Here is a 27018-nt window from a genome sequence, read left to right as displayed (position 1 = left end):
GAGATGATGATAAAAAAGCGTGTGTTAGATGATGTGTACTGCTACTCCTGTCTTCTAGATGATGATGATACCCTTCGTCTGAAACTTTCGAACGAACGAGCTTTGTTCATATTCCCTCTTTCTTCGTCCTTTCACTCTATCCTCTATCCTCTAGCATAAGCAAACCCCACCTCCGCCTTGAAAGGCGACGGATACCCCGACGAATCGACCCTGGGCAACACACTCATCTTCCTCGCCTCCTCCTTCTTATCCGCCTCCAACCACCGCTGCACCTCGCCCTCGTCGCTCCAGTCGCTCACCAACGCGTGGCCTTGCCCGATCTGATGCAGCTGCGTCCCCGTCCCCTGCGTATTCTTCGGCAACGGCATATAATTCTCAATCGCACCCCGTACCCTCCCCTCCAACACCTCCTTGCAAAAATACGGCTCCGCGCCGAGGGGTCGTCCGATCCCGATGCCGTCGCAGGATTTGTCGGCGAGCGCGGTCGTCATGCCGGAGGCGGTGCGGAAGCCTCCTGTTACGTAGAGTCTTGTCGTCGTGAGGAGCGGGCGGAGTTGGTCGGCGAATTCGATGAAGTAGGATTCGCGCGCGATGGTGCTGGGTTTTTTGTGTTCGAAGGCGCGGGATTCGAAGGTGCCGCCGCTGGGGAGGGGGTGAGCGCGGGGGGTGGGATTGGAAGGGGATAGGGATGGGATGGGATGGGGATGGGGATGGGATGGGGGAGGTGGAGGGAGTGGAAGGTGGATGTGACTTACCTGAGGTCTAGGAAGTCGACTTGGGCTTTTTCGAGGGCGAGGCAGAGGTTGGTGATGTCGGTGGGGGTTTGGCCGCCCGGTTGGAATTCGACGGAGTTGAGTTTGACGCAGATGCTGTGAGGAGGGGGGAGAGGTTAGTTGCTTGTAGAAGGGAAGGAGTGTGGTGGGGGCTAGGGGGGTTTACATGAAGGAGGGATCGTTGACGCGGCGTTTGATCTCTTCGATGATTTCGAAGATGATGCGGGAGCGGTTTTCGAAGGAGCCGCCGTATTCGTCTGTTCGCTATGTAGGGGAGGTTGGTTAGCAGACAGGCTGGCTTGAAGATGGTGCGTGATCATACCTTGTTCGTGTTACCAGCGAGGAACTGGGCGAGAAGATATCCATGAGCACAGTGGACCTGCACGCCATCCCATCCAGCTTTGTAGCAGAGGTAGGCAGTCTCGCCCCATTGCTTGACCATATCTTTGATCTCGGGGATGGTGAGAGCACGCGGTTTGGCGAATTCATTCCCAGCCCATTTGATCGCGAGCTGGACGTCGCTAGCGGAGACTGGGTTTGGATTCAGAGCCTTGGATCCCTGACGACCCGGATGAGAGAGCTGAGCAATGATCAACGACCCGTGAGCTTTAGCTGCAGCGGTGACTTTCTTGAATGCGTCGACTCGGTCGTCTCGATTGTGCTCCAGAATGGGATTGCCAAAGCCCTCGACAGCATCGTGTCTGACCATCAGGTTTCCAGAAACAATGATACCGATCTCACCCTCACCCCAGGTCTTGTAGAGGTTTTCGTATTCTTTCGAGGGGTAGCCGCGGAGTGTGATGTCTTCCTCGTTCCAGTGGCAAAGACGTTCGGTCATGGGGGCTTTGAGGAAGCGATTCTTGGCTGTCCGACCTGAGAACGGGAATGTTATCGGTTCCGCGAGGAGGCTGGTGTCAACCTGGGGACCTTTGACACGAAGACGTCCATCGGAGTTGCCAGTGCCGGGCGTTGATTCGTGTGCGTAGTTCTTTGCTTCTGGCTCGAGGGCTCCGTTGGCCGTTGCTGTGTCGTATTCCATCTTGGCCAAGATATGATATTGACGGGACTATGACCTGAAAAGACGAATGCTTGAATGGAATAAATGCATCCTAATTCCGAATAGACGGACTTGCTCGCGCATATAAGCTGATGTCTGATGTCGACACCTCGGCCGTACCTATGGAAGCTGGCCTATCTGAGCGCGGCCAAGCTCTGCTGCGTGGGACGAAGTCTGCGATGCGATAACCGGCCTTCACCTTCACCATCACCATCCCCACCACTACCGCCTTGGGTGTTTTCGTACGCATCGGTGTTGCGAGAGCCAATGTCTTCGTTTTTTGTTCAAGTCGTCTTAGAAATCTCCTTGCTGAGCGGTCCGTGAATCCGGCCAATGTCTTTCTTACAGGCAATTTCTTTCTTCATCTTCAATCATATCTCTCCGCACCTCAATTGGGAGCATATATCAATTAGCAGGCCAGCATGATGCTGTCAGACCAGCATTGTATTTTTGGGCCGGCTCGCTGCGAGAAATGCCACGATTGCGAGATGGGTGATCTTTGTCCACGCCAGATCGCTGTCGGTCTTTGATGATGAGCAGCCAGGACAGCTGCTCTTCGCAGAACAATGGTACGCGGATCCTGGGCTTCGCAGCCTGTCGATGACGATTGTCGCGCCAGCAGCAGACGTTTCGAACGAGATTTGACCTGGTCGGCGCTGCTGAAGTCAATTCCCTGCTGCCCGTGAGCCGCGCTCAACGGTGATGGGCGCTTCTGACCCTATCGCCTCCTGCTGGTAATGGGATTGAAGAGGTGTCTGCTATTGTGGTGATACAGCATCTGACAGGACGACGTCGCCCTTTGTACGACGAGGACGAACTCGCCCACTCGGCATGACTCGTCCTCCCTCGCACAGCACGGATCTGGTCCGGCGGCGGCGGCGGCGTCGTCTGTTTGGCTGGTTGACAGATGTCTAGCTAGCGCCAGCCTCCGCAGGCACAGGAGAGCTCAGGCGCTATGATTTGCTGCCCATCCATCAGCCCTGTCAGGAACGACACGAGCCTCCGCGAGCATGCAGAGTCTATCTGCGCGCCTGCACTCGCTGCTGTATGCGGCTACTGATGCCAAACTCTGCCCCAGCATGGCCAGCAACGACGTGGTGGTGCACGAGAACGAGTTGCTCGCGCTCTCTCCACACCAGACAATCGCTATTCTTGTACGGGATCCTGGGAAATGCCCGAACACTAAACCGCGAACAGTAATGTTCCAGAAGGCGAGGAGAGCAGAGCCATCCCTTTTCGGCCAATCTCATCTCCCTAGCTCCTGTTTGCATGCCGGGACCATGCCCATGATATTTCACTAGGCGGCTTGTATCCTCTCCTTCTCTCTCCAAGCGTTGCGTCTTGCTCGCTGCGTTGTCACTCCTTCGTTACGCCCATTGTTCTGTTTCTTCATACATTCCCATTCGAGGTCCTATTGTTCTTTGCCAGGCCCTCGACTATCCTTTCTTTTCGACCTTCGAGCAGGCCATAATTTCTCCCGCCAGCACTGGACGTTCCGTTGAAGCACGCCCTGCGAAAGACCTCGAGCTCGAGATAGAATCTCCTCGACTGCTACAGCCTGGTTCATACAATACAAGAGGAAGTGTACATACATTGGATACTATCAGCGGACGCTTGGTTGCTCTCTGCTGCATTTGGAAGCATAGCTGTACTGCATTCTGTTCTTGTAATTACAAGTGCGCAGTCTGTCAGAGCATGTAAGTGTGCAGCAAAGTCCTCTTTCATCATGAGATGTTTTGCATCAAGCGGGATGGGTGTGTTTTGGACTGCGGCTAACATGCACAACAGTGGTGGAGACACTTGCCCAGGAGACCTTGCAAGCTTGTGTACCACATTCTAATACTCATTCTTTCCACCTCAGATTTGTGTCCGGTTTATCACTAACCGGACCTCAACACCATCACCACGGCGGTCCTCTCAGCAAACCCGCGGGACAGTCTTGTACTGCCGCCGCACATGCTTGGCATGCAGGACAGCGACAGTATGTCCAGCGCACCGGCCTTTGGCCATCGCCAGACGCAGTCCTTCGCCGTCAAGCCATCGATGGGCTCCAACAACGGCTTTTCCCATGGATCATTCCACTCGACGCAGCCTTCCATGGGCGGCTACGGCGACAGGCATCCACAGAGGAACAACGTCCCAAGCATCAACACGAACCGCATGAGCATGCAAATCAACGGGAGCGATATGCAGACTCCTCAGACTGGCTACGACATGAACTTCACACCCCTGCTCCCATCGCAGTTGTTGATGGGGAGCCCCTTTCAGCCGGGTTCGCCGTCGACCTTCCAGTCCCCGCAATTCCAGAACTTCTCCAACTTCCCTCAGCAACAGCATGGTGCTTCGCGCGGTCACCAGAGCCAAATGAGTCAAGCCTTTCAACACCAACAGGCCGCCATCTCCCCAGGTGGCTACCAGACTCTCGCCTCGCCCAATGCCATGGGTGCCCCCTCGTACTTTGGTGGCATGCAGTCCCCCACGACCGGTTTCAACGCTCTTGGAGCCGCGCCGATGGGTGCATATGGACCTCAGATGCAGATGCAGCAGATGGGACAGGGCATGATGTCTGGGACGAGCCGTACAGTCTACCTGGGCAACATCCCACCGGACACTTCGGCTGAGGAGATCCTCTCCCACGTTCGCAGTGGCCAGATCGAGTCTGTCCGTCTTCTGCCTGACAAGAACTGCGCCTTCATCTCGTTCCTCGACGGAAGCTCTGCCACTCATTTCCACTCGGATGCGATTTTGAAGAAGCTGTCCATCAAGGGACAGGATATCAAGATCGGCTGGGGCAAGCCTTCGTCGGTCCCTACATCTGTGGCTTTGGCTGTTCAGCAATCGGGTGCTTCTCGTAATGTGTATCTGGGAAACCTGGCGGATGAGACGACTGAGGATGAGCTGCGCGATGACTTGAGCAAGTTTGGCCCCATCGATACTGTGAAGATCGTTCGGGAGAAGGCGATTGGTTTCGTCCATTTCCTGTCGATTGGCAACGCTATCAAGGCAGTTACACAGCTCCCACAAGAGCCAAAGTGGCAGGCACCACGCAGAGTATACTACGGCAAGGACCGATGTGCCTACGTTTCGAAGACGCAACAGCAAAACGCCGCCCAGTACCTTGGAATCGCCCCTGGGTACGCACACGTCCTGAACGGCGCCGATCGGGACTTGATCACAAATGCCCTTGCACAGCAGTCTGTTGCGGCCGCAGCTGTTGCGACCACTGCAGGTGGAGTGAACAACCTGGGCAACCGGACGGTCTATCTGGGCAACATCCACCCCGAGACTACCATCGAGGAGATCTGCAACGTCGTTCGAGGTGGTCTCTTGCACCACATCCGTTACATCCCAGACAAGCACATTTGCTTCGTCACGTTCATCGACCCGACGTCTGCGGCGTCATTCTACGCCCTCAGCAACTTGCAAGGTCTCATGATCCACAACAGGCGTCTGAAGATTGGCTGGGGCAAGCACTCTGGAGCGCTTCCACCGGCCATTGCTCTGGCTGTGTCGGGAGGGGCTTCGCGAAATGTGTATATTGGCAACCTGGACGAGACTTGGACTGAGGACCGCTTGAGGCAGGACTTCCAGGAGTACGGTGAGATCGAGCTGGTCAACACTCTCCGCGAGAAGAGCTGCGCTTTCGTCAATTTCACGAACATCGCCAATGCGATCAAGGCCATCGAGGCTGTTCGAGGCAAGGAGGAATACAAGCGATTCAAGGTCAACTTCGGCAAGGATCGTTGCGGCAACCCACCGAGGCAGGTCATTAACAATCAGCAGTTGCAGCAACAGCAGCAGCAGCAGCAGCAACAGCACGAGAATGGCATGAGCTCTCCCTCCCCCGTCAACGGCCTCGCACCAAGCAGGACCCAAAACTCGATCTCCCCAGCCAGCTCCGGCCCATCGAACACGTCCTACAACCCCTTGCACGGCCCGACCGCCTCGACCATCTTCAACAGCGGCAACAACAACCCTTTGACCCTCTACCTCGCCGCGAGCCAACAAAACGCCCAAGCAACCGCCGAGCAACAAGCGCAACGACTCTCGCGCGGCGACCTCAGCCCCGACCCTTACGGCGCCCAATACCAGCCCTCCCAACCCCCCTCCGCCTCGCACCTCTCCAGCCAACAAGCCTTCTACAGCTCCCCCAACGAAGTCACCGCAACCCGCTCCGCCGGCCTCGAGCCCCCCTCCTCCCACGCCTTCGGCCACGGCAGCCATCAAAGCGTCAACATCACGACCAACGGCATGCCGATGAACTCGTACTCGAACCAGGCGACCCAGAACGCCCGGGGTGGCGCTTCGCATAGCCGAACCGTGAGCTTGCCAGCGTTCAACCTACATCAGGCACAGCAAGCCCAGGGCCAGCAGAACGGGCTCGCTGGGCTGGGCGGTTTCAGCGCTGGTGGGTATGGACTGGGGGTTTCGGAGGGAGCTCTGCCCGGTTGGGCGGAGGAGGAGGTCGCGTAGAACGACCGACTGACTGGATCACCTTTCTGCGCATGCTGCCGCATTTTCTTGTTTTGCATTACTACCGAACTGTGCTTTTAGACTAATCACCCCCAATCCCCATCATCATCGCCCGTTTTAAAGAAAGACCCTCTCCAGCGAAGACGAGAAAGAAAGTTGCTGGGGGACAGGGCCAGACGGGGAGAAGAAAGAATCGACATTTTTCCTTGCGTTTTTTTGAGAAGAGCAATGCTGTACTGATATCGAAGGGAAATGGAAAGGGAAAGGAAGGAAGGAAAGGGCAGTGCAAGCATGTACAATTGGAGGCCTGGGTGTTTTTGTTGGAAAAAACCCCCTTGGCCAAAGTCATCAAAGCTTGTTTTTGTTGTTGTGCGCGATATGGCGTTGGATGCTGCTCTCGCGCTCTGTCTGTCTGTCTGTCTGTCTGCATTGTTGTACTGAGAGAGAGAGAGGAGAGAGGCAAGGATGGTAGACAGGCGAGCAGAGAAAAGCTAGAGTAATCATCACTTTGCTGCGTTGCAGGGTCGTACTACTACTGGCAGGCTGGTTGGAACAAAGAAGGGACGTAGGTAGTGCCTAGCACGTGTTTGAAGAATCGCGGAAATGTGCACCTCGAGCAAAGCAAAAAATTGGAAAGTGTTTTGTCTACGATTAGCACCACAGTTGCAAGCTTTCCTGGCATGGTGTTCGTTGCTCTCTGGTCTATCATTGGATAAATGTGTTCATTTGCCATTGACATATCATTGATGAGTGGGGAGTGTCTGGATACCCAGCCCATGCTTACTGATGCTTGCCAATGATCTCCCTCGCGAAATGATGTCCACTGGGATTCGCACCATGGGCATCCCTTTCCAAGCAGCAAGCCTCCAAAAAGGACGACATGCCCCATCATCAACACGCCTCGAGATTACAACTCCCCCTAAGCAGAGATTCGATGCCCGTCAGCATTCATTTCCTACCGCTGCGAGCGGAAGTTGCGTTCCTCTTCCTGTCGCTTGGCCACTAAAGTCAATATCTCCCTTCCGTACACATCCTCAGGCTGCCGGCCTTCTTTGAGGATCATCTGTTCGTGCTGGAGCATTTCGTCTTTGGTCATGCAGACCAGGTCGTCGAATTGGAGCTTGTCGGCTTTTTGGCCGGGGGTCCTGGTATCGATCCAGTCGCCTGAGGGTTTTCGCCATCTCGTGAGGGCGAGTCTGCTCGCGAGTCCGGAGACGACGCTTCGGCCGCGGAAGACTTCTTCGACCAGGTAGCCGACGTCGTCTGCGTTGACAGGCATGCGGAGGCCGACTGGGTCGAGGCCGTTGTGTTTCGCCACGCGCTCTTCGAGGCCTTGGAGTTGAGCGAGGATGCCCTCGTACATCTTCTCTCGGGCTTTGCTGGGGAGATAGTCGTGCGGGTAGCCTGAGATCTCGAGCATGACGTGGTTGGCGACGCACAAGCCGAAGACGGCTGGCATCGTTCCTAGGACTGGCAGGATTCGGACGCGGAAATCTGGTAGGACTCCTAACTCGCCGACTGAACCTTTCTTGAACTCGTCTTCGGGTAGTGGAAGTAGCTGTGCTTTGCCAGGGCCTGTCTTCTCGGAAGAGTAGACTACCGGGATGCCGTCTTTGACGCCGAGTAATCGCAGTTTTCGTCTGGTGCTGCGAGATAGGGGATCGTCTGTCGATGCTGATATGTCACCGACGAAGACTCGCGTGGGATCTGACTTGCACCCTGCTCCCATCGAGCATATGACCGGTATTGAGTTCTTGTGACAGAAGTGAAGCAACGCTACCTTCGATTCGATATTGTCAATCGCATCAATCACAAACGTTGGCCTCTGGCCGTCTTTCCAAGGAGCGAGCTGTTCTGCAGCTGCATCCTCGCTGAAGAGCTGGTTCCTGCAGTCGAAGTGCGTCCAAGGTACGATTTGTTCCAGACGTTTTGACAAGCAGTGGACCTTGGGTGTGCCCACATCCGCGAGAGTCGCCACGGCATGTCTGTTCAACGAGCTAAGAGTCACTTGGTCGAAGTCGATCAGTCGAAGTCGACCGCATCCTGATCTTGCCAGAGCTGCTGTTGCATGAGATCCCACACCGCCACAGCCTACGACGATTACGAAGGCGTTGCGAAGTTTCTTCAGGCCTTCGTCGGTAAGAAAGACTCGATTGCGTGCGAGTTGTTCGAGGATGAGGTCTGTCAAACATGAGCGATGCACAAATACTTGAGACATGGCCACGACATACCTTCATCGTAGTCACCAAGTCTCGCTCTCCTCGCCAACGCTGCACTCCTCTCATCGTCTCGATTCCCTACAATCTCTTCAGGCGCCGCGCCACCAAAATCGTTTATCTATACTTTAGGTCAGTCAGCGCCACGCCATTCCGCAAACCACATCCGACGTACCTTCTTGACATCGTGAGGTGATTCCGGATCTGGTATCGACTCCTTCAGATCAAAGACATTGTATCTCTTTTTCGCTTCTTGCAGACCGATTACCGCACTGGCTGCGATACATCCCGATATCACAGCTGTGAGGCCCAGCTGAAATCTATGAGAGCCTGCTATGTCGGAGAACCATGATGACATCTTCGCATTTCGATGAAACGTTGTAGCTTGTAAGTGCGTGAGGTCGTGTGCCTTCACATGCAAAGTCGATGTGGCGCCGTTGGCACGGCCCGTGGCTGAAACGGTCGTGGCTTCCCTCCCCTGCTCTCCGCTGGTGCTCCCGCTTCTTGCAGCTGGCCAGTTGGCATCTGCTTGGACTTTGGAGCGTCCAGAATCACAAGATCGCGTTCTTCTCCTTTACCCTCTACGACTGATCTCGACGTCCTAAAACTCTCCACACCCTCTGCAGCATTTGAGACGTCGAAGACTCTTGCACTGGATTGACACAACAATCGCTCGACCCACCATGGGGTTCAAATTCGAATGGGTCCTCTCGATATTGCTGGCAGTATGGAGTTGTGTAGTTACCGCGCAAGATGACATCAAGTCAATACCGTTGCGAACGCATAGCTTGCAGACAGTGAGAATGAAATATATACTCCCAAACGGCTAACATGCACGTGCTGACTTCTTTTCCAGCCATACCTCGACTCTGACATGCAGTCACGATGGTGGGATTTTGGAGGAAGCACCGTCGTCCGCGCCGATCAATACATCCGTCTCACAGCCCAGCAACCCTCCCAGTCCGGCTGGATCTTCAGCCGCGTGCCCCTAACCGCGACGAACTGGGAGATCGAAGTCGAGTTCAAGATTCATGGAACAGGGAGCTTGTTTGGCGATGGCATGGCGTTGTGGGTCACGAAAGAGCGAGCAGAGCAAGGGCCGGTGTTTGGTATGAAGGATCGGTTTGAGGGGTTGGGCATCTTCTTCGACACGTACAAGAACAACCGGCCCGGCGTGGTGTTCCCGTATGTCATGGCGATGATGGGCGATGGACAGACACCGTACGATCAGGCGAATGATGGGAAGGCGAACGAGCTGGCAGGATGCTCGGCGCGTGGGCTGCGCAATGCGGATTTCCCGACCAGGGCGAAGATCACCTACTTCCAGGACAAGAGCTTGGCGGTGGAATTGATGTACAAGAAGGAGGATGAGTGGACAAAGTGCTTCGAGGTGTCGGACGTCAAGCTGCCTACTGTGACTTACCTGGGCTTCAGTTCCGAGACCGGTGAGCTTTCGGACAACCACGATATTGTCAAGGTCGAGACCAAGAACCTCTACTCCCCAAGTGGCTCTTCAAAGGCAGCTGGGAGCAAGGACTACAGCAGAGGCAAGGGCAAGCCAAAGCGACCTTCAAGCAGCGGCGGCGGTTGGGGCTGGTTCTTCCTCAAGGTCGTCATCTTTGGGCTGGTGGTTGCTGGTGGATACGTCGGGTTCACTGCCTACAGGGCGCGGCGAGGGAATCGGTTCTGAAGTGGTTAAAGTAGACCTGTTTTTAAGCTATGTAACATGTTGCAGTACATGCCGTTCAAGCGCACATTTGTCCTCAGAATAGCTCTCCGCATGTTGCCATCACTGACAACCAGGTCTTCGTGAGAAGCCGGCTGCCGTCATATTTGGCTTAAACGCGTCAAATCATCACCGGACAAGTACAACCCCTTCCGCCCAAGACCACGACCACCGACACCCACGTGCCATCCTCACCGAGAGCAAAGAGCAGTCGGCCGAGACGGAGCAGGTGCACCTCCGATTGAAAACTATCGAATAGTGTGACCTTCATGGCGAGTGCTCGACCGTGCTGAGACGGCGGCGGACGCTGGATCGAATCTTTTCTCGGTCATTCATACACCGTAGTGCTAACACGCCTCAGCGCCGACGTGCTCTCTGCTCCGGCTAAGCAATGTGGGATTGGGGCTGTGTGTCTCAGGTTGGTGAAAGTGGTTGTTGAAGTCAAGCCGACGTGGTGGATTGGCCTTAGATTTCTGTTCTGTGCCAGCCACTGGCGCACGAGCACGTGCCGTCGGACTTGTAGAACAAGACTCGCGGCTACATGCAGGCGGCCGTCCTGTTAGCTAGTGCGGTTATCGTCATCGGCACCACCTGTGTGTGTAATGGTCAGCTTGAGTTGGTGACACACCGCAACGTGTGGTGGTGGTGCAAACATTTACCTCGTCGGCCTGTACTTTGTTGGAGGAGAAGTTCGGGTCCGCGAAGTCGGAAAGAAGACACGAGTAGTCGGAGACGCGTTGCGGGGCCAGCCGAGTCGCGGGCCGAGCGAGATGACAGAAGTCGTAGCGCAGCCAGATCACTTGGTCAACGACACGAATTGCGTGCTCTCGAAGGGGGAGCCACAAAGCAGGCCTATAGCGACGATATGCCCGTCGGGAAAGCAATAGAATACAACCCTGCATTCGATATGCACGAAAGAGGCTGTAGCATCGTACATGTACCGCTGCTTTGGGTAAACCTGCATTCGCTATCGATTTCCTCGGACTCGCAGACATCACACTATTGGCCCAGGACGACAACAATCACCTTTTACCCGCCACGAGTTGAGTCTGATCCTATACTTCACGGCCTGCAAGACGCATCCCACGCATCATGTGAAGTTGGCGGTTGCTCGATCCAGTCAGATATGTGGGCCTTACTGCCACATTCCGAACCTCTCCCTACCGTTGCTTGGGCTTCAGCTCGTCGTTATCATAACACCATCCTCGTCATGCATCCTCTCATCGCGACCCAAGGATCCGGGAGCCCTTCATCAGCCTTCCTCGCGCACCCCTTCTCAGACTTCCTTATGCGCCAGTTGGGGGCTGGCCAGCACGTAAGGGGCTGACCGAGGGTCGAGACGGCACGAGCGCGCCTAGAGCAGCGTCCGCCAAATCCGCTTCCAACGCCGCCCTGGGTGTCGCGTGCGGTGTGGATGGACGGCATGGCGCTGAGATTGCATTGCTCTTATTTATATATTTAGCATGCCTCAATCCATCGCACGTCGTTCCAGGTAGTGCGCCCTCCTACCTAGCAATCGGTAAAGTATAGCTCCTCAATAACCTTCTTCTTCTAGCCCGCGGTCTGCAGTGTTGATACCTTTGGCCTGCCCACTCTCCCACCTACATCGCTCGTCTTTTCTTTGCGTGCGTTTCTACTTCAGCATCGTTACACTGCAGGAATCATGTCTGTCACTATCACGGTCCCGAGCGAGTATGGGTGGGTAACAGCTGAAGAGAACCATGCGGAGCATTTGAGTTGACCAGGTTCCTAGCTACGTTATCACAACAACTGTTGCAACCTTCTTCGTGAGTCCAGTCTATACCCACTTGTCATTCGATCGCTGACTTGCTGGACAGCTAGGACTATGGCACGGAATGAACGCAAGACCGCTCCGATTGAAAGGCGGCGTGAAGCAGCCGAAAGCCTACGCAGACAGCAACGACTTCGCAGCAGCCGATGCCGAGACCAAGAAGACCTTATACCTCTTCAACTGCGCCCAACGAGCCCATGGAAACTACATCGAGAACCAGCCTTCCACCGCGATTGCGCTCCTGATCGCAGGACTACGATACCCCAGATTGAGCGCCTTGCTGGGGGTTGGTTGGATGATTGGGCGGGTGATATTCACTCTTGGATACTGTCGAAGGGATAAAGAGAATGGATCTGGCAGAATATTGGGGTTTGCGATTCAGTTTCCAATGCAAATCACACTATGGGGGTTGGCAGCTTGGACTGGTATCTCAATACTGCCGTGAGCACGGCCAGGATTGCAAAGGACAATGGTGCTTGCTTCGCTTGGGATTTGGAGTACCTGGGCAAGACCGCGATGTCTTGGAAGGTGCTGGTGATGCGCAGCTGCCCTGTGAGCATCGTCGCTTTTCTACGTCTCAAGGCGTTTACTTTCAAGCGTGACGCTTTTCGCTTCGACCATCGCTTTCTGCTCGACTGCTCGGCATTCGCTTTTTCTGCATTGAGATACCATTCATCGTCGAAGAATTAATCAGTCGGTCGCAATTGAATTCCCGTGTCATCCAGCATTGCATTAGCCCACAGTCGGTATGTTACAACTCATTCACTCAAATTCACACGCCTCACATGACACCCCTGGTTGCCTGGCGCGCTAGAAACTTTAAGCTTTCGAGCTAACCCTTCACCAGCTACGCCATTCTTTGAAGCGACAAACACAGCTTGACACAAGGCAACCCGCCAGCATGTCTTCGAGACTGCGCAGGATGATGGGCAAGCGGAGTCTGAAGAACTCAGCAACAGACCCGGCCGACATGGAGTCCCCTTCCCGGTCTTCGCCCGAAGAGAGTCGGTCCAGTCCACTGAAGAAGCGCGAGCCTGTCGCCCAAGACGACCTCAGCGACGTGCCTCCACCATCACCAGAAAAGATCAAAGCAGTCGAGCGATCTACTCGCAAGGTTTCGCCATCAAAGACCTTGCTAGACCGATACAAGAACCGCTCCACCACCTCTGTTACCGCTTCACCACCCGCCATCAAAATCCCAGCATCTACGCTGCGCGACAGTACTCGCAGTCCTTCACCAAAGGGCACCACGTTCAGACCCGATTTCAACCACAGCCCGGACCCACTTGCAAACGCTGCAGACAGCGCAAACGGCGGCGGCAAGTCCAAGGGCAAAGACAAAGCAGGAGCAGAGGTCGAAGCACCAAGCCTACCTGACGTGCCTAAGAAGTCGACCAAAGGTTCAGAGATGGACAAGTTGCGCAACGACGAGAACGTCAGCCCAATGACAATTGTCGACACCTCCGAGCCAAAATCGCGGCGCTCAACTCGATCAATCACCCGTAGGCAGGAGCGAGCAGATTCGAAGCAAGACAGCAATGTTAGCACCAAGGACTTTGCCAGTCTGTCGCTGAGCCCTGCAGACGTACCACCAGGCCTCAACATCTGGAAGAGCGCCGCATCTCGAACGCCATCTCCGTGCTCACCGAAGTCGAAGCCGGCTGAGTCGAAGCAAGAAGATGCTTCGTTATCGACATGGAGCGATGTGACTTCACCAGCACGACCAAAGACTCCTCTCCCAGAAGAATCATTCGAGCGCCCGTCCACCCCGCCATCATCCGACACACCTCCAGAGATACCACCAAAGTCTCCCAAACGCTGCTCGTTCTCCAACTCTCTAAAAGAAGGCATTGACAATAACGTCGCCCAAGACACCAACGACACTCAAGACGCTGAAGACACCGAAGCCGCCAACCCCCAACCCACCACCAAACCCACCCTCAAACCAACCACCCCCCTCCTCCCCACAGCGCCCCTCTCCCCAACCACCCCAAAAGACTCCCCCGTCGCCGTGCGCCCACCCCTCTACGACGCCTCCAAGACCCCCGGCAAGCAATGGGAGTCAGACTACGGATCTAGCAGCCGCCCCCATTCGCCCTGGATGCACAGCAAGCGCTGGACGTGCTGCGTGTGTCAGGGGCAGACGATTGTCGAGCAGGTGGTTTGTAGCCGGTTGAGCTGTGTGCATGATCGGTGTCCGAGTAAGTGTCGGGTTGAGGGGATGGATCGGGCGAGGGGGCCGCATCAGCGGTAGTGGGGCTGAGGATGGAGGGGGATGAATAGGATACCCATAAGGGGTGTTGGATTGGGTGGATGGTTGGTTGGTGGGATGGATGAGGAAGAGAGAAGACAGGATCAGAATCTGGACGTAAGGGAAGACAGCAGGAAAGACAGCACCGTACAGCTGGCAAGACTCTGCAAGACAACTCCATTGTATCGTGCAAAGACTCCATACAATACACTACAATCATCAAGAAACCCCTCTAAAAGTAATCAATCGTCGTCCCCACCCCCCTCTCCCTCGCCTTCTCAATCAACGCATTCCCCACCGTAACATCCATCAACCCCAACCCAACACTCTTATAAATCACATTCCCCCTCGTCAACCACTCCTTCAGTCCAGAATTATCCTGGAAATTACACCCCTCCTCCACCTTCTCGCCCTTCTCCCTCATGCGCGCCTCAGCATCCCGCTTCAGCATGAACAGCTCGCCCAGCTCGACGACTTGATCCGGCATGAGTTTCGCCTGGATGACCTCGCCGGCTTCCTTGAGGCAGCCCGTGACAGTGTCCACGATGATGGCGCCGCCTTCTTTCTGGCGCTTGTGGATGTGTCGGTGTTCGTGGTGGGGGGCGACGGCGTAGCGGAGGACGTCCGGGTGGAGTTCGACCATGTGCGGTTTGTAGGAGCCGATGCAGGCGATGTAGCGGCCCTTCTTGCGGCCTTCGGGGTTGGTCAGGTAGGTCGCTGGGAAGAGGGGTGTTGTCGACGGCGTGCAGCAGAAGATGACGTTGCTGGCGCGGACGTATTCTTTAATGAGGCGCTCGTATTCGCCGGACATGGGTGTGAGGATGTTCGTTTTGGTTTTGCTGTTGTATTTGGCGCCGACGGGGTTGACGTAGTCTGGATCGTCGGGCAGGGGATTGTAAACTCGCATGATGCATTTTCGGGCGCTTTCGAAGTTTCGCGTGACGATGTTGAGGTGGTGGATCTCGGGACCTCGCAGTAGGAGGGCCAGTCGGATGTGCCAGTATGCTTGCTTTCCTGCGCCGAAGACCGTCACGTCGTGGACGGAGTGGCGTTTTTTTAGGAGCATCGTGGAGGCCAAGGCAGTGCGGAAAGCCGTCACTTCTTCAGCGTTGATGAGTCCTGTCGTGTTACCAGCCTGGTCGAGCAGTGTCAACGAGCCTTTGATGCTGGCAACGGCGTTTTCGAACCCGGGATTAGATTGCAGTGACAGCTTCCCAGTCTCATCCGCCGTCTCAGAGACAGTAGTAGGCAGCGAAGACTGCGAGCCCAACGTCCCTGTCGTAGCAGTCGAGCCTGAGCGCGATACAGAGCTTAACGAGCTACGAGAATCGCCATCCGAGCCCAACGTTGATGACTCTCTCAGCGGAGGACCGATACCACCGGCATCTGGCGGGACGATGTTGACGACCTTCACTCCTTGGCCGCTCATGCTACTGGCGGGCATGAAGAGAGTGGTGGAGCCATCTTTCCTCTTCAGATGTGTCCGCTCTGGTTGGTAATCTGAACAGCAGTCGTTGGCATCGCTAGATGTGGAATACCAGTGCAGGGCATCGGCTAGGGATTGCTGGAGCTCGAGCACGTCTTCTTTGTTGAAGGAGTGGAGGATGCGACTGACGTCCTTGTCGCTGAGGATCGTGAGAGGCATGGTGCCCGGGTTCTTGAGTGTATGTCTATGGCGGAGATTTCTAGGTGCAACGATCCAAGAATGTATGCTGTTTCAAGAAGATGGAATCCCTGTCGAAGATCGGCCCGCGGATCGAAGCTGTTGACTGTTGCTCGGGTGTTTGGCAGTGACGACTCGTTAGGCCTGTGATTCTTCCTCCCAAGTTGTAAAAAGTACTGTAGCTGAACAAGATGCTCAGGTACATGGAGCTTGTCGCAGCTCGCGCCGCACGAGTATGTCGTGGTTATCAAGCGTTAGTCAGCGACAATGCAGTGTGACGCAATATTCTGAAGTCTATTCGCCTCACGGACGGCGAAATCACATGCAAGTTTCAATATCAAGGTGAACTGTATGGAACTGTCATCTCTCCGACTTTTCACACGTGACTGCGCTGCTGATTGAACTTCAAGCAGCTTAGATGGCTTAGGAGTAATAGGGGTCAATGTTACACCTTGAGCGGAACACCGAGAATAATCGCCATAGAGACGGCACAACCACATGCAAGTTTCAATAATCAGCTGTCTTCACTGTGATTTCTTCTCTGTCGATGCAGTACTGCTATGCTTCGCGATAGAGCGATCAATTGCATTGCCTTTGCCTCCGTTGAGGAAGGAGCAACAACAGTCTCTACCCCTGAACGCTTGCCCTAATGACTTGACTTCATGTCGCACAACCATCAAGTCCATGCCTTCCTGCAAGAGCATGTCTCCTCTTGGATTCAGACTCCTCCGCCGATTTGCTCCTCGTGCTGAAGGCAGTGTCAGCTATTGGCCCAAAGATTTCCTCTATACATGCGTTGACTTACGACCTCGATGGTGTCGCCATCGCCCAAATCCAGATCCTTGGGGGTGTGATGGTCAAGAACACGCTCTCCGTCGAAGAGGAAGCGAAGACCCTGGCGAGCGCGGCCCCAGCGATCGCAGTAGGTGCTCTTCGACAAGAAGTTAGCAATCTGTTTGGTACATTCTAGCTTGGGAGACAGGCATACCATGGCCTTGGAAAGGCGGGTGGTGGGCTTCATCTTGAAGTGCAGCTCCTCACCAGCCGTGGTGATGAAGCGGATGTTGAGAAGGGCAACCGGTGGTGGTTGATCCTCTGGTGGTGGCTGAGGTGGCGGCTCATTGCCATCAGCGTCGGCGGAGGTGGCCGTGGGGGTATCGTACCGCATCGTCATGATGCTGGCGCTTGAGTTGGTAATGGGATGTTGTCGTCTCTGTTGCTGCGGTTGTTGACTGCAAGGTTGTGGTTGTTGCAAGATGAGTCGAGGAAGAGCGAATGAAGAAGGCGGCTGCTTTACAAGAGAAGGAAGGCACGAGCGCGCCGCCGTTTGCTCACTCCTTCTTCACATGCTCTCCTCACATTCACTTGCAAGCTTTCCACGTCATCCTCAGCCTGTGACTTTGGGCAACTCGGTTTAGTCGAGCTCAGATTCACCCAAGACCCCGACCAGTGACGGCAGCGATGGCAAGCTCATCAATTCTGCGCTTATACAGCTCCATATAATGCATCTCAGGGTCACCAAAGACCACCTCCCGGAGGTCCTCATCAGTCACCTGGACCGCCTCAACGACGTTGCGCTTCGCAGGCTTCTCCCTCAGCAGAACCATTCGTCCAGCATTGGAGAGCGTGGCTGGAGGAACTTCCCAGCGCACTGGAACGATCCTGCTTCCTACGTGATTGCTGGCCTTGAGCGCCTGTCTGGATACTTTCTGCCGCAGGCCTTGAGAAGAGCTGGAAGTCGAGATGGGTGAAGGCGCCGCGATTATCCTGGTCAAGGTGCTCAGGTACTGTCTATCGGCACGGACAATTGGATCGCCCTCGTTTGCAAACGTCATGAAGACGTTTCTCTCATACCGTCGGCCAGCAGGCTTCTGCAGCGGCAAGAATGTCAGGGGAGGAGTGCCAAAAGTAACGCAATGCACTCTCTTGAAGCACCCCGTGAGGATGTTGAGTTCAGACTCGAAGCTGGTGGCCATCATGTGCATGTACAGGAGACTGGCAACAGCACCACCTGCCGAGTGACCGGTCAACAGCAGTGAGCTGGACGCCCGAGATGGATTCTGCTCCAGGAGATATCTTAATCGCGCAGCAATCGGCGAGACCATCGCCCTCGCGACTTGCAAGAAGCCAGCATGACATGCATTCCCTTCGTCGTCCAGAAAACCAACCGGCTCGGAAGGTGCAGGACGAAAGTTGACAGCCCAGTCGACAATGTTCCACTTGCTACCGCGTATCGCCAGGACAATGAGATTCTTGTCATCAACAGGCCTACTCTTGATCACCATCGCCTTGGTCCCATGCCTCCAATCCGCCTCAACATAATCCTCACGCTCTCCTCTCTTCGGCCTCCGGTACACATCCATCGACGCCTGAGCTGCCATGCATACGATCTGCCAAGTAGCCATGTAGAGCTTCATTGGCGGGAGGAATGGTGGAAGTCGCGAATTCCCATACTGCCAGGTCTTTTTGAAATCGATGAAGCCGCTCTTCGCTTGCTCGGTTGCTTGCACCTCTGCGAGGGACAGCTCTCTCGCCGCATTGACGAGCTCATCATCATCGTTCTCGTACTCGCGGTCCAATCGTCCCAGCGCTTCGTTGACTCTGGCAGCAACCTGGTCGCACAGAGCGGCTGTCTGGTTCATCGATCTGACGATGGGACAGTCATCAAATCGGCTGGAAGAGACCAGGTTGGCACTGCTTTGCCAGCCTTGTGGTTGTCTATACGGAGTCTCTTCTCGCATCCTCGACAGATCTACAGTCGAAGCCCACGCCGACTTCTTCCTCAACCTCTTGTCCTGCTTCTTGGGAACCGGCAAATACTGCTCAGATCCTTGATACGGCTGTTGATACATCGCTGTCGCCGGCATCGATTCTAGATACTGATTCTCATACGCGTCGTACGGCGGGGGTGGAGTCGCCGGCATCACAGGTAGATTGACCTGACTTTGACCCAAGCCTGGATACAGATCTCCGGTATACGCATACTCGGGCTCCTCATAAACACGTCCTCTCCGTCTCGGTGGTGGTCTCGGCCTCTCATCGTCCCTCCGCGTCATTCGATTGTGGTGGTGGAAGAGTTGCATCGTGCGCGTACCTGTCGATCATCCAGCGCGACGAGTGGGGGTCATCCTTGAAACGAAACCAACAAACCTCGGCGACAACGTCCTTCTTCTTGTACTCGTCGTCCCTCAGGCTGCAACGAAATCTATGACTCTGATCGACTAGAGCCTCACGTCACGACGAAGTCAAGGACAAGAAGAGGGCTAGAAGAAGGTAGTACGAAGGCCGCAATGCCCACATGCATGTACGCGGACCACCTGCCCTCAGAATGCGAGTATGCGAGCATGCGAGCCTTGCGAACCAGTTCGCGTGGCACTCCGCCACAATCGCCCAGTCAGAGTCTGCCGAGTTTTGCCGGGGCGAGAGGAGAGAGACACCACACACATGCGGCAGGCAAAAATAGAAACTTCTTGATGCTATTGGATGGAGCCGCAGTATCGTGGTGATGGAATGTACAGGAGATATGGTGCTGTGCGACTGGCTCTTTATCAGAGACCTATCGAACGCGACCAAGCCGCTGTCTGCTGTCTGCTGTATGTTGTATGTCGTGTCCCGAAACATGCATATATGTATCAAACACATCCCCGAGCCCCGAGCGGAGGGACATTTGCATGCAGCCTCTCTGCGAACCATGGCAGAGAACAAGGCAAACCCACAAAATGACCCGACCAAATGACCTCCACGATTGTAATCACGCAGCAAGGCAACGCAAGGCAACCTTCATCTATCAAACTCCCGCGTGATAGTCTTGAGTGAGTGTAGGCCGCTCAAGACTCGTGAGAGGAAAGAAAGAGACGAGCGCAGGCCGCCCAAAGAAAGAGTCACAGGGCCAAATACATGCAGGTCGGCAGAAAGAAAGTGAAGCAAGACCTGGTGACGACGAGCCAGCCATCTCTAAATCAATCAATCAATTCAATGCCATTCATTCATCAAACGCCAGAGGTATCTAATGCTATCTCATGCCCCCCTGAGCACCCAGCAATGCATCGAACGCCAGATATCGTCCTGAGAACCACCGGCCCGAACAGAAGCAGAAGAAGAAGAAGCATACTGTACAACGAAGCGGGAAAAAAGCCCCGAGATTCAAAGACGCCTCACCTCAGTCGAATGCCGTACCAGGTGCTGTCGCGAACAATAAACGTGTATGTATCATCCCAGTCTGACCTGCCCGGCCCTTTAGGCAAAGTAGCTCTTCCAGAGCACGCCCTCCAAATCCTCCAGTTGCTCGGTGCTGAAGACCTGTTCAATCGTTAGCGTTTCTGGTCCTGTGTGGATATTGTTGAGATGTAGTGAATTGGAACTTACCTTGACGTCCACATGCCAGGTATCCTGCCTCGTCTTCTTGAAGTCACTCAGCACCGTCTTGACGCTCTTGCCGACCATGCCCGGATCACTGGCTGCACGCCCTGCCAAAGTCGCAAGGACCTCGGGCAGCCACTCTGGTGGCGGAGACGTGTAGGGGAACGCCTGCACCAGGGCGCCGAGACCGAGCACGGCAGCGTGACGTGTGAGGACCAATCTGTTCTGTTCTTGCGTCGGTGTGCTCGTGCCTTCGCGCGGTCCGTTGTTCTTGGGTCGCTTTGGTAGTGGGTTATTGACGAGAAGGTTGGTGAAGTGCTTCTTGAGGTCTGCAATCTTCTTCTTGCGGAAACCGATGGGCGAGCAGCGCACCATGCCTCCCAGTGTCGCCGCTGCTCCAAGGCGGACTTCCAGCTGTACGTCGTGCAGCATCTCACGTACGCAGTGGAAGAGATCTTCAGACTGCTTCACGGGCATCAGGAACAGCTGTCGGAAGTAGATGACCTGGATGTTGATGAGCACTCTCAGCCGCTGGTGCCAGGAAGTCGACTCTCTGCCAATCTTGACAAGCGAAGCGACGAAAGCCACGGTCTCGCCCTGTCGATGTGGTATGTTTGGCAGGTGGCGGAAGACATGATAGGCCAGCGACTGGAGCTCGGGATCCTCTTTGATGTCCATCATGTGAAGGAGCTGTCTCATGAATGCATCTGGGAAGAAAGGCACCAAGGTCGTGCAATCGTAAGAACCCAGAGAGCTGTCAAGCCAGAGGAGTACTGTCTTGCTCGCTTGCGTGTATGGTGTTGGCGTCTGGGTGCCAACAGGTCGCTCATTCCGCCACTTCTCCAGGCGCTCGAAGACGTCCTTGATGATGCTGCTGTACTCTTCGGTAGGCTGGTAGGGCCTCGTACCGATAGAAGATGCGGCTTTCTGAGATTCAAGCAGTGTTGAGATGTCTTTGTAGGACTCGTGGTATCTCGTTCGGAAGATGGTAGAGAGAGTGTTACCCATGACTTCACGTACACTCTTGTAAGGATGATCCAAATGAGCCAAGAAGTCGTCCACAATCGGTCGGTGCAACTGGAAGTGCCAGCCCACAGCACTCACGACGAGCTGCAGCAGTTGAATCTTCGAGCTCTCCTTGAAGGCAGCACTGCTTTCCATGTCCAAGCGGAATCCAGCAAGCCAATCGATCAGTGGCCAGGCACGTCGCGGATCCTTTCCTCCGACAATCAAGGTGACAAAGGTCGACCAGTACGAACTGTTCTCCGGTGTGAGGCCATCGCTGAAGATACGTCGAACGATTGGAAACGCGAACTCCCAAATCTTCGTTCTGAGATCGTGCTCAAAGTCTTCCGAGCTAGAAAGCATAGCACCCATGATCTCAGACATGGCACGGTGCTGGTGCTTGTCGGTTCCATCGCCATAGACGGCCAACGTGAGGTCCTTGAAATCATCGAATGTTGCCTTGGTCAGACCATCAGACATGAGATCCATCGCGTACGCAACAATCATTGAGCTGGACATGCGGAAACGGTCTTGGCCATCTCGTGGCTCCTGCTTCATGTACCCGAAGTAGGTCGAAAGCCAGTGGCGATCGACATGCTGACCCATCTTCCGGCGAACAGCCTGCTCAACTTCATCATACTGCAGTTGACTTGGTCCTGTGCGGAACCCTCGCATGGTCTTTTGCCACACCAGCCAACCGGGGTAGTCACTGTCGATGTAGGCTTGAGCTTCAGGCTGGGCAAACGACTCAAGATAGCGCTGCGTCCAAGTCGGGTCATCGCGCTCTGTGGGAACGGAGACCTCATCCTGGTCCTTCTGCTCGTCGAGTAGGTAGTTCTCGTACTTGTGGCCGACCAGAGCTCGCGACTGAGCCAAGCTGAAGATGGCGTTCATCGATGTTGCGTACAACGTGCGCAGCTGGGGATGCGGGTCGATCACACCCTTGATGACCAGTTCCAGCATGCCTTCGGAAGCGATGGTTTCAAAGCGGTAGTCCAATCCTATTGCCATGACTGCGGTCCTGCTCGCCTTCTTCCAGTGGGTGTTCTTAACACTGTCGATCAGTTCAGCTGCCAGCTCAGACTTTCGCTTCTCGACCACGCCTCGGCGCTTCTTGATCTTCTCTCTCTTTGGTGGTATGAGCGCCTGAGCATCCTCAACGGTACGAGCAATCGTCCTAGTCAGTGTCGTTCCCTCTTCTGGCCAGATGCCGTTCAGCGTGGCTTCATCGAGTATCACCATCCGGTCCATGGCCTTCGTCATGTCCTGTATCGTGAAACTCGATTGGCCTACTAGCTTCTGGATGCTTGGTCGATCGGCTTCAGATACCCGGATGAACAGTCTGATCATTCGAGGTGCGAACTTCCAGTTTCGCCCGATGGGCTTCGCCAAGCTGCCAAACAAGAGGGAGAAGATAGCGCCCTTGATTCTTGGATGATCACCTTGCTTCAACGCATCTTCGAGAGCATCCAGAAGTGGTGGAATGATCAGGGGCTTCGCTCCTACTATGCTCTTAACGGCCTGCTCGCCTGCTGACTGAGCTGTCCGCCGAATGTCCGTGTAGACAGAGGTACTGGAGTGCGCCAGATCGAGCAGAAGAGTCTTGTCTAGATCTGACGCCGCCCGAGGATGCTCATTGAATCGCAGCCGCTGGAAGTGGTACAGATTTGCTCTCCGAACGAGCAGAGGCCGTGGGTATTGCTTCCTCGTACCAGAAAACTTGAACGGGTGGATGTCAGCGCTCAGCAAGCGTGTAAGCCTATCAAGCACGTGTGCCGAGCGTTCTATGCCGATGTCAACGAACCACGACTTGTACGCACTGTACAAGGAGTTGAAGCATGGCACATCATCTTCTTGGTTCTTGACAAGGAACTGATGAACCTTGTGTAGTGTCTCACCAGCCTCCTTACGCATGCGATGTACGGTCTCGTACGCTGGGCTGCCGACTTCTAGAGGATAGCCTGTCGGATACTGAAACGTACGCTTGACCTTCTCGTCATCTGGTTCCATCAGGTCTACGGCACTGTCGCTTGGGCTGTCTGGGTGCACTGGTTCGTTAGGAATGATTGCAATGTTGTCATCGGAGCTCGACGGCGTCAAAGTGGCGAAGGTGTACGGTGTGACGGTGCCGTCGTCTGAGCGGAAAAGGCGAGACATTCCTGATATGACCAGTCGTAGCAGAACAAGATTCCGCGAAACCTCGTCAGACCAGTCCTTGCCGACACCATCACGCTTGATGGTCGCAGTATCGGAAATGAGCTCCTTCAGTGCCTTCAAGGCGCGACCGCCCTGCGCTTCGAACAGTCGAACGGCAAACTCCAGTTCTTCCTGCTCAGGCACATGCCACTGGATCTCCAAGGTAGCTGGGTCGACATTCTTGCCCCAACTGTCTGTCGTGAGGCCTTTCTGCAGATCAGCTTTGTTGAAGAGGCTGTAATCCATGGTATAGGTGACTGTCAGGTTAAGGAGCAGATGATGGACAAAGTTGGAAACGTGCACTAGAGGTATGCCTTTGCAAGTGTCCTGCATATATGCGGCAATATCGAAGAGGTCGTCCTGGAAGTCAAGAACGTCTCGCCCGACATGCACCACGCACATGCTCAGCAAAGACACATGCCATACAAGTGCTCGATCTCTGGGCAAGATCTCGCTACCTGTCGTTCTCGTGGAGCCGGCGCCATTTTCACTGATCTCGGTCCTGATACTGGATACAAGCTCAGGTAGCAAGCGATGTAGTGCTTTCTTAGGCGAGATCTTGACAAGCGCGTTGCAAATGAATGCCATGGCATCTCTTGCCTGATGAACCACATGGTTCGAGATGAAGCGCGACACTTGTTCCAATGCGATGTCGTATAAGTCAGGGCTCAGGCTTGCGAGAAGAGGGCTGAACGTCGCAGGGAGCGTGTTGACAACATTCTCTTCAGGACTACCGCTCTTGACTCTGGCCGCATCGGGCAAGTTCTGAAGCAGCGTGAACACTCTGCCCAGGAAGCTGATGAGGAATTCGGCAAATCCAGCGGTGGAAGATTTGAGTATAGTCTCTTCATCTTCCTCGCTGAGCTCGCTGGCGTAGTCGACCTCAATGCCTGGACCCTCTTGCTCAAATCTCGCGACCTGTGCAGTGATCCACTCCACCGCTATTGCCGTGCCTGAGCCAGCGGGTGGAGGCGAATCGTGATCGACCATCTCGTAATCTCCATTGAGTTCGCTCTTCTCGCGTCGCTGCTCTTTGGTAAGATCGTAGAGCGGAATGTTGTAACACACCGACTGAACGAAAGCCAGACTGTGCATGGTCTTGTCCAGATCGTTGGCGTCAATACCTGGCAGGGCAAGACCAAGCAAAGTCGTCAAGTGGCATCTGAACCCCTTCGTCCTCGCTATGATCCTGCTGAGCATCTGCAGAGCGCGGATAGACGATATTGTCCGGTGAACCTCTACCAATCCCTGCATTGCTGGGTAGATGCGTTGCAGAGCGCCTGGTAGAATGAGAGTCGGCTCAAGGAAGGCAAGGCTCTGCAGCGTGCTAAGACTGTAGTTCATAGCAGTGCCACTCTTGGCATAAATGCCCATGAAGACAACTTCCCGCAAGCAAAGTACGAAGCGGTGTCTGACCTGCTCATTCAGCTTCCTGTCCTCAGGTACATCGTACTCGGCGCTCTGCTCTCGGTTCCAACGCATGACGAAGAAGTCCGCGAGATAGTAAACCAGCTGAGCAAGTGGCTTCGTCCAAGCTCCTGAGTTCGAAGGATGGAAGAATGTCTCGATTCCCTCAATCAAGCCTTCCAGCTGATGCAGAATCGACTTTTGATTGTCGGCTTCTAAGCACTTGGGGGAAAGAGACATGACGATCCAGCGAGCAATGCTGTGCGACACTGGATGCTTCCTTGGATCTCGGTCAAGGAACAGGCCGGTGCCTGCGCCGAGATCGACTGTTGGGCTGTATGGAGTATTTGCCTGGCCCACTGGGATCTCGAGTAGTCTCAGAACAGCCGTGAAGATCAGTGAGGACTGCTCCTCGGTGAAGATTCCGCTTGGGCCGAAGGGTACTTGCTCTGCTCCCAAGCAGTCTCTAGCTTGCCTGGAGAAGATGTCAAGGAATCGCATATCGATCATCATTGATCTGTTTATCGTCGACCATAGGTGGAAGTATGTTGGGAGGTAGTATTGCGGCTGCAGCTTTGGATCGTCTGTCGGCGGTGCCGCAGTGGGCAGCATCAGGTTGAAGAGACCAAGCACCACGAACGCATGCTCAGAGAATGACATGCTGAAGAATGGTAGGAACTCTTCCATCATCGCAGGGATTTCCTGAGGATCGAAGAAGAGCTGCGCAAACGTGCAGAGCTTCGTCAGGGTGCGCGCATTACGCTTGCTGCTGTACGTGTTCTGCGTGCTGCTTTCTGATGGCAAGACGAAGACCTTGAGTTCCTTGTAGAGCGGGCGCCAGTCCAGAGTCAGATCCTTGCCCGGCCGCAGGTAATGCTTCCGCTTAGTGAGGACCATGAACATGCTAGCGAATCTCTCGGAGACGCTGTATTCCAGGCCAGGCGCCAGAGCGAGCTCGTAGTAAAGCTTCACCAGAGCGATGCGTTGTATCTTCGTCAAGTCAAACTTCAAGCTCATGCACCCACGAATCTCCTTCGTCCAATGTACCGCACCAGGAACAAAGTCTCCAGACGCAACTGACACGTACAGATGCTTTATCATCTCATCCAGATCTTGCTCCCGTCCTTCTCTTGTCTCGGTCTCGTAGGGTAGATACTTTGTATAGGGAAACACTCTCGGTCGAGTCCGACCCAGACGCTCGATGTCCATGTCGGCTCCATCAGCTCCAGCACTTCGATATCCCGGAGCGCCAGGCGAGGTAGCTCTCGAGGCATCGTCGCCTGAACCATGCCCGTTGACCAGGTCGGACACGCGGTCATGGATTGGACCTTCCGCCGTCATATCGAAGAATTGTGGAAGCTCGAGGTCGCGCCGGTCATTGGAGACGACGCTGGATCGGTCGTGGTTGATGGTAGGACGGTTGGCGATAGCTTCGGTAGAGGTGGTGCTGGCCGGTAATCACTCACACGACACCTGAATGCTTCGGCTGGCGATGGTTGCGGAATGCAGCGTCGGCGAGTGGTGGCACAAACGGGTCCGACGGCGTAGCAATGGCCAGAGATGGAAGGATGAATGGGCGGTGGAGGTGCGCGGCGTGGTTGAATGGGCGATGTAGGGGTTGTTGGGTAGTTGTGCAACGTCGTGAGCAGCGGCTCTGGCTTGGCGGGTGCTGAGAGGCTTCGATCGGCGTCACTGATGGATGGAGGGAGCTTGGATCCTTCACCAACGCTGACTAACCACAAGCCGTTTACTCGACGCCGACAACCTCCAATAACCGCGGGTGCTTTGCAGTGTTCACCTGGAAGAGTACTCTAAGCCGAACGGTTTATCAGGTCTATCAGCTGCTGGAAGACGAACAAACACGATTGCAGCGGGCAAGGCCAGCAAGGTGAAAGCGGAGCCTTTGTAGTGGCGGGCAACAGGCAATCTCCTCCACGCAAGCGTTCGCCGCCTTCGACACTGCCAGCAAGGCTAGGCACCATACGAACTACGTCTTACCCCCACGATCATTCACTCCGGCCGAGCATCACGTGTCGAACTCTGGAAATTCAAGAGCTTCCACTTGAACTGCTGAGAGTTGTGTGGAAAACATCACATGGC

At 54.9% G+C, this 27018-nt stretch overlaps 10 protein-coding genes across 10 annotated transcripts; 4 read left to right on the top strand and 6 right to left on the bottom strand.

Annotated features, from left to right (window-relative positions):
- Window positions 1-143: 143 nt before the first annotated feature.
- On the bottom strand, window positions 144-1812 carry M409DRAFT_26660 (uncharacterized protein; the record flags this gene model as incomplete). The annotated part of the gene is made up of 4 exons (XM_033808211.1): window positions 144-642; window positions 756-869; window positions 940-1037; window positions 1096-1812. 4 exons carry the CDS (start codon window positions 1810-1812, stop codon window positions 144-146), a joined length of 1428 nt encoding a protein of 475 aa, XP_033663694.1.
- A 2001-nt stretch (window positions 1813-3813) lies between these two features.
- On the top strand, window positions 3814-6303 carry M409DRAFT_57867 (uncharacterized protein; the record flags this gene model as incomplete). The annotated part of the gene is made up of 1 exon (XM_033813750.1): window positions 3814-6303. One exon carries the CDS (start codon window positions 3814-3816, stop codon window positions 6301-6303), a length of 2490 nt encoding a protein of 829 aa, XP_033663693.1.
- A 955-nt stretch (window positions 6304-7258) lies between these two features.
- Window positions 7259-8877, bottom strand: M409DRAFT_57866 (uncharacterized protein; the record flags this gene model as incomplete). The annotated part of the gene is made up of 3 exons (XM_033813749.1): window positions 7259-8484; window positions 8535-8640; window positions 8695-8877. 3 exons carry the CDS (start codon window positions 8875-8877, stop codon window positions 7259-7261), a joined length of 1515 nt encoding a protein of 504 aa, XP_033663692.1.
- A 325-nt stretch (window positions 8878-9202) lies between these two features.
- M409DRAFT_57865 (uncharacterized protein) lies at window positions 9203-10209 on the top strand (the record flags this gene model as incomplete). The annotated part of the gene is made up of 2 exons (XM_033813748.1): window positions 9203-9316; window positions 9376-10209. 2 exons carry the CDS (start codon window positions 9203-9205, stop codon window positions 10207-10209), a joined length of 948 nt encoding a protein of 315 aa, XP_033663691.1.
- Window positions 10210-11908: 1699 nt separating this feature from the next.
- On the top strand, window positions 11909-12482 carry M409DRAFT_26656 (uncharacterized protein; the record flags this gene model as incomplete). Its single annotated transcript, XM_033808210.1, has 3 exons — window positions 11909-11943; window positions 11999-12032; window positions 12084-12482. The coding sequence occupies 3 exons, from the start codon at window positions 11909-11911 to the stop codon at window positions 12480-12482; spliced, it is 468 nt and encodes a 155-aa protein (XP_033663690.1).
- A 456-nt stretch (window positions 12483-12938) lies between these two features.
- On the top strand, window positions 12939-14291 carry M409DRAFT_26655 (uncharacterized protein; the record flags this gene model as incomplete). Its single annotated transcript, XM_033808209.1, has 1 exon — window positions 12939-14291. One exon carries the CDS (start codon window positions 12939-12941, stop codon window positions 14289-14291), a length of 1353 nt encoding a protein of 450 aa, XP_033663689.1.
- A 229-nt stretch (window positions 14292-14520) lies between these two features.
- Window positions 14521-15933, bottom strand: M409DRAFT_68799 (uncharacterized protein; the record flags this gene model as incomplete). The annotated part of the gene is made up of 1 exon (XM_033817994.1): window positions 14521-15933. The coding sequence occupies one exon, from the start codon at window positions 15931-15933 to the stop codon at window positions 14521-14523; it is 1413 nt and encodes a 470-aa protein (XP_033663688.1).
- A 736-nt stretch (window positions 15934-16669) lies between these two features.
- Window positions 16670-17125, bottom strand: M409DRAFT_26653 (uncharacterized protein; the record flags this gene model as incomplete). Its single annotated transcript, XM_033808208.1, has 3 exons — window positions 16670-16699; window positions 16757-16882; window positions 16940-17125. 3 exons carry the CDS (start codon window positions 17123-17125, stop codon window positions 16670-16672), a joined length of 342 nt encoding a protein of 113 aa, XP_033663687.1.
- Window positions 17126-17381: 256 nt separating this feature from the next.
- M409DRAFT_26652 (uncharacterized protein) lies at window positions 17382-19034 on the bottom strand (the record flags this gene model as incomplete). Its single annotated transcript, XM_033808207.1, has 1 exon — window positions 17382-19034. One exon carries the CDS (start codon window positions 19032-19034, stop codon window positions 17382-17384), a length of 1653 nt encoding a protein of 550 aa, XP_033663686.1.
- Window positions 19035-20187: 1153 nt separating this feature from the next.
- Window positions 20188-26259, bottom strand: M409DRAFT_26651 (uncharacterized protein; the record flags this gene model as incomplete). The annotated part of the gene is made up of 2 exons (XM_033808206.1): window positions 20188-20250; window positions 20317-26259. 2 exons carry the CDS (start codon window positions 26257-26259, stop codon window positions 20188-20190), a joined length of 6006 nt encoding a protein of 2001 aa, XP_033663685.1.
- Window positions 26260-27018: the final 759 nt, after the last annotated feature.

The sequence above is a fragment of the Zasmidium cellare genome (genome assembly GCF_010093935.1).
Source record: "Zasmidium cellare ATCC 36951 unplaced genomic scaffold M409scaffold_33, whole genome shotgun sequence".
In the NCBI taxonomy this organism is placed as follows: Eukaryota; Fungi; Ascomycota; class Dothideomycetes; order Mycosphaerellales; family Mycosphaerellaceae; genus Zasmidium; species Zasmidium cellare.
The sequence above is the reverse complement of the archived record's forward strand: the minus strand, read 5'-3'. Positions and strand labels throughout refer to the sequence as shown.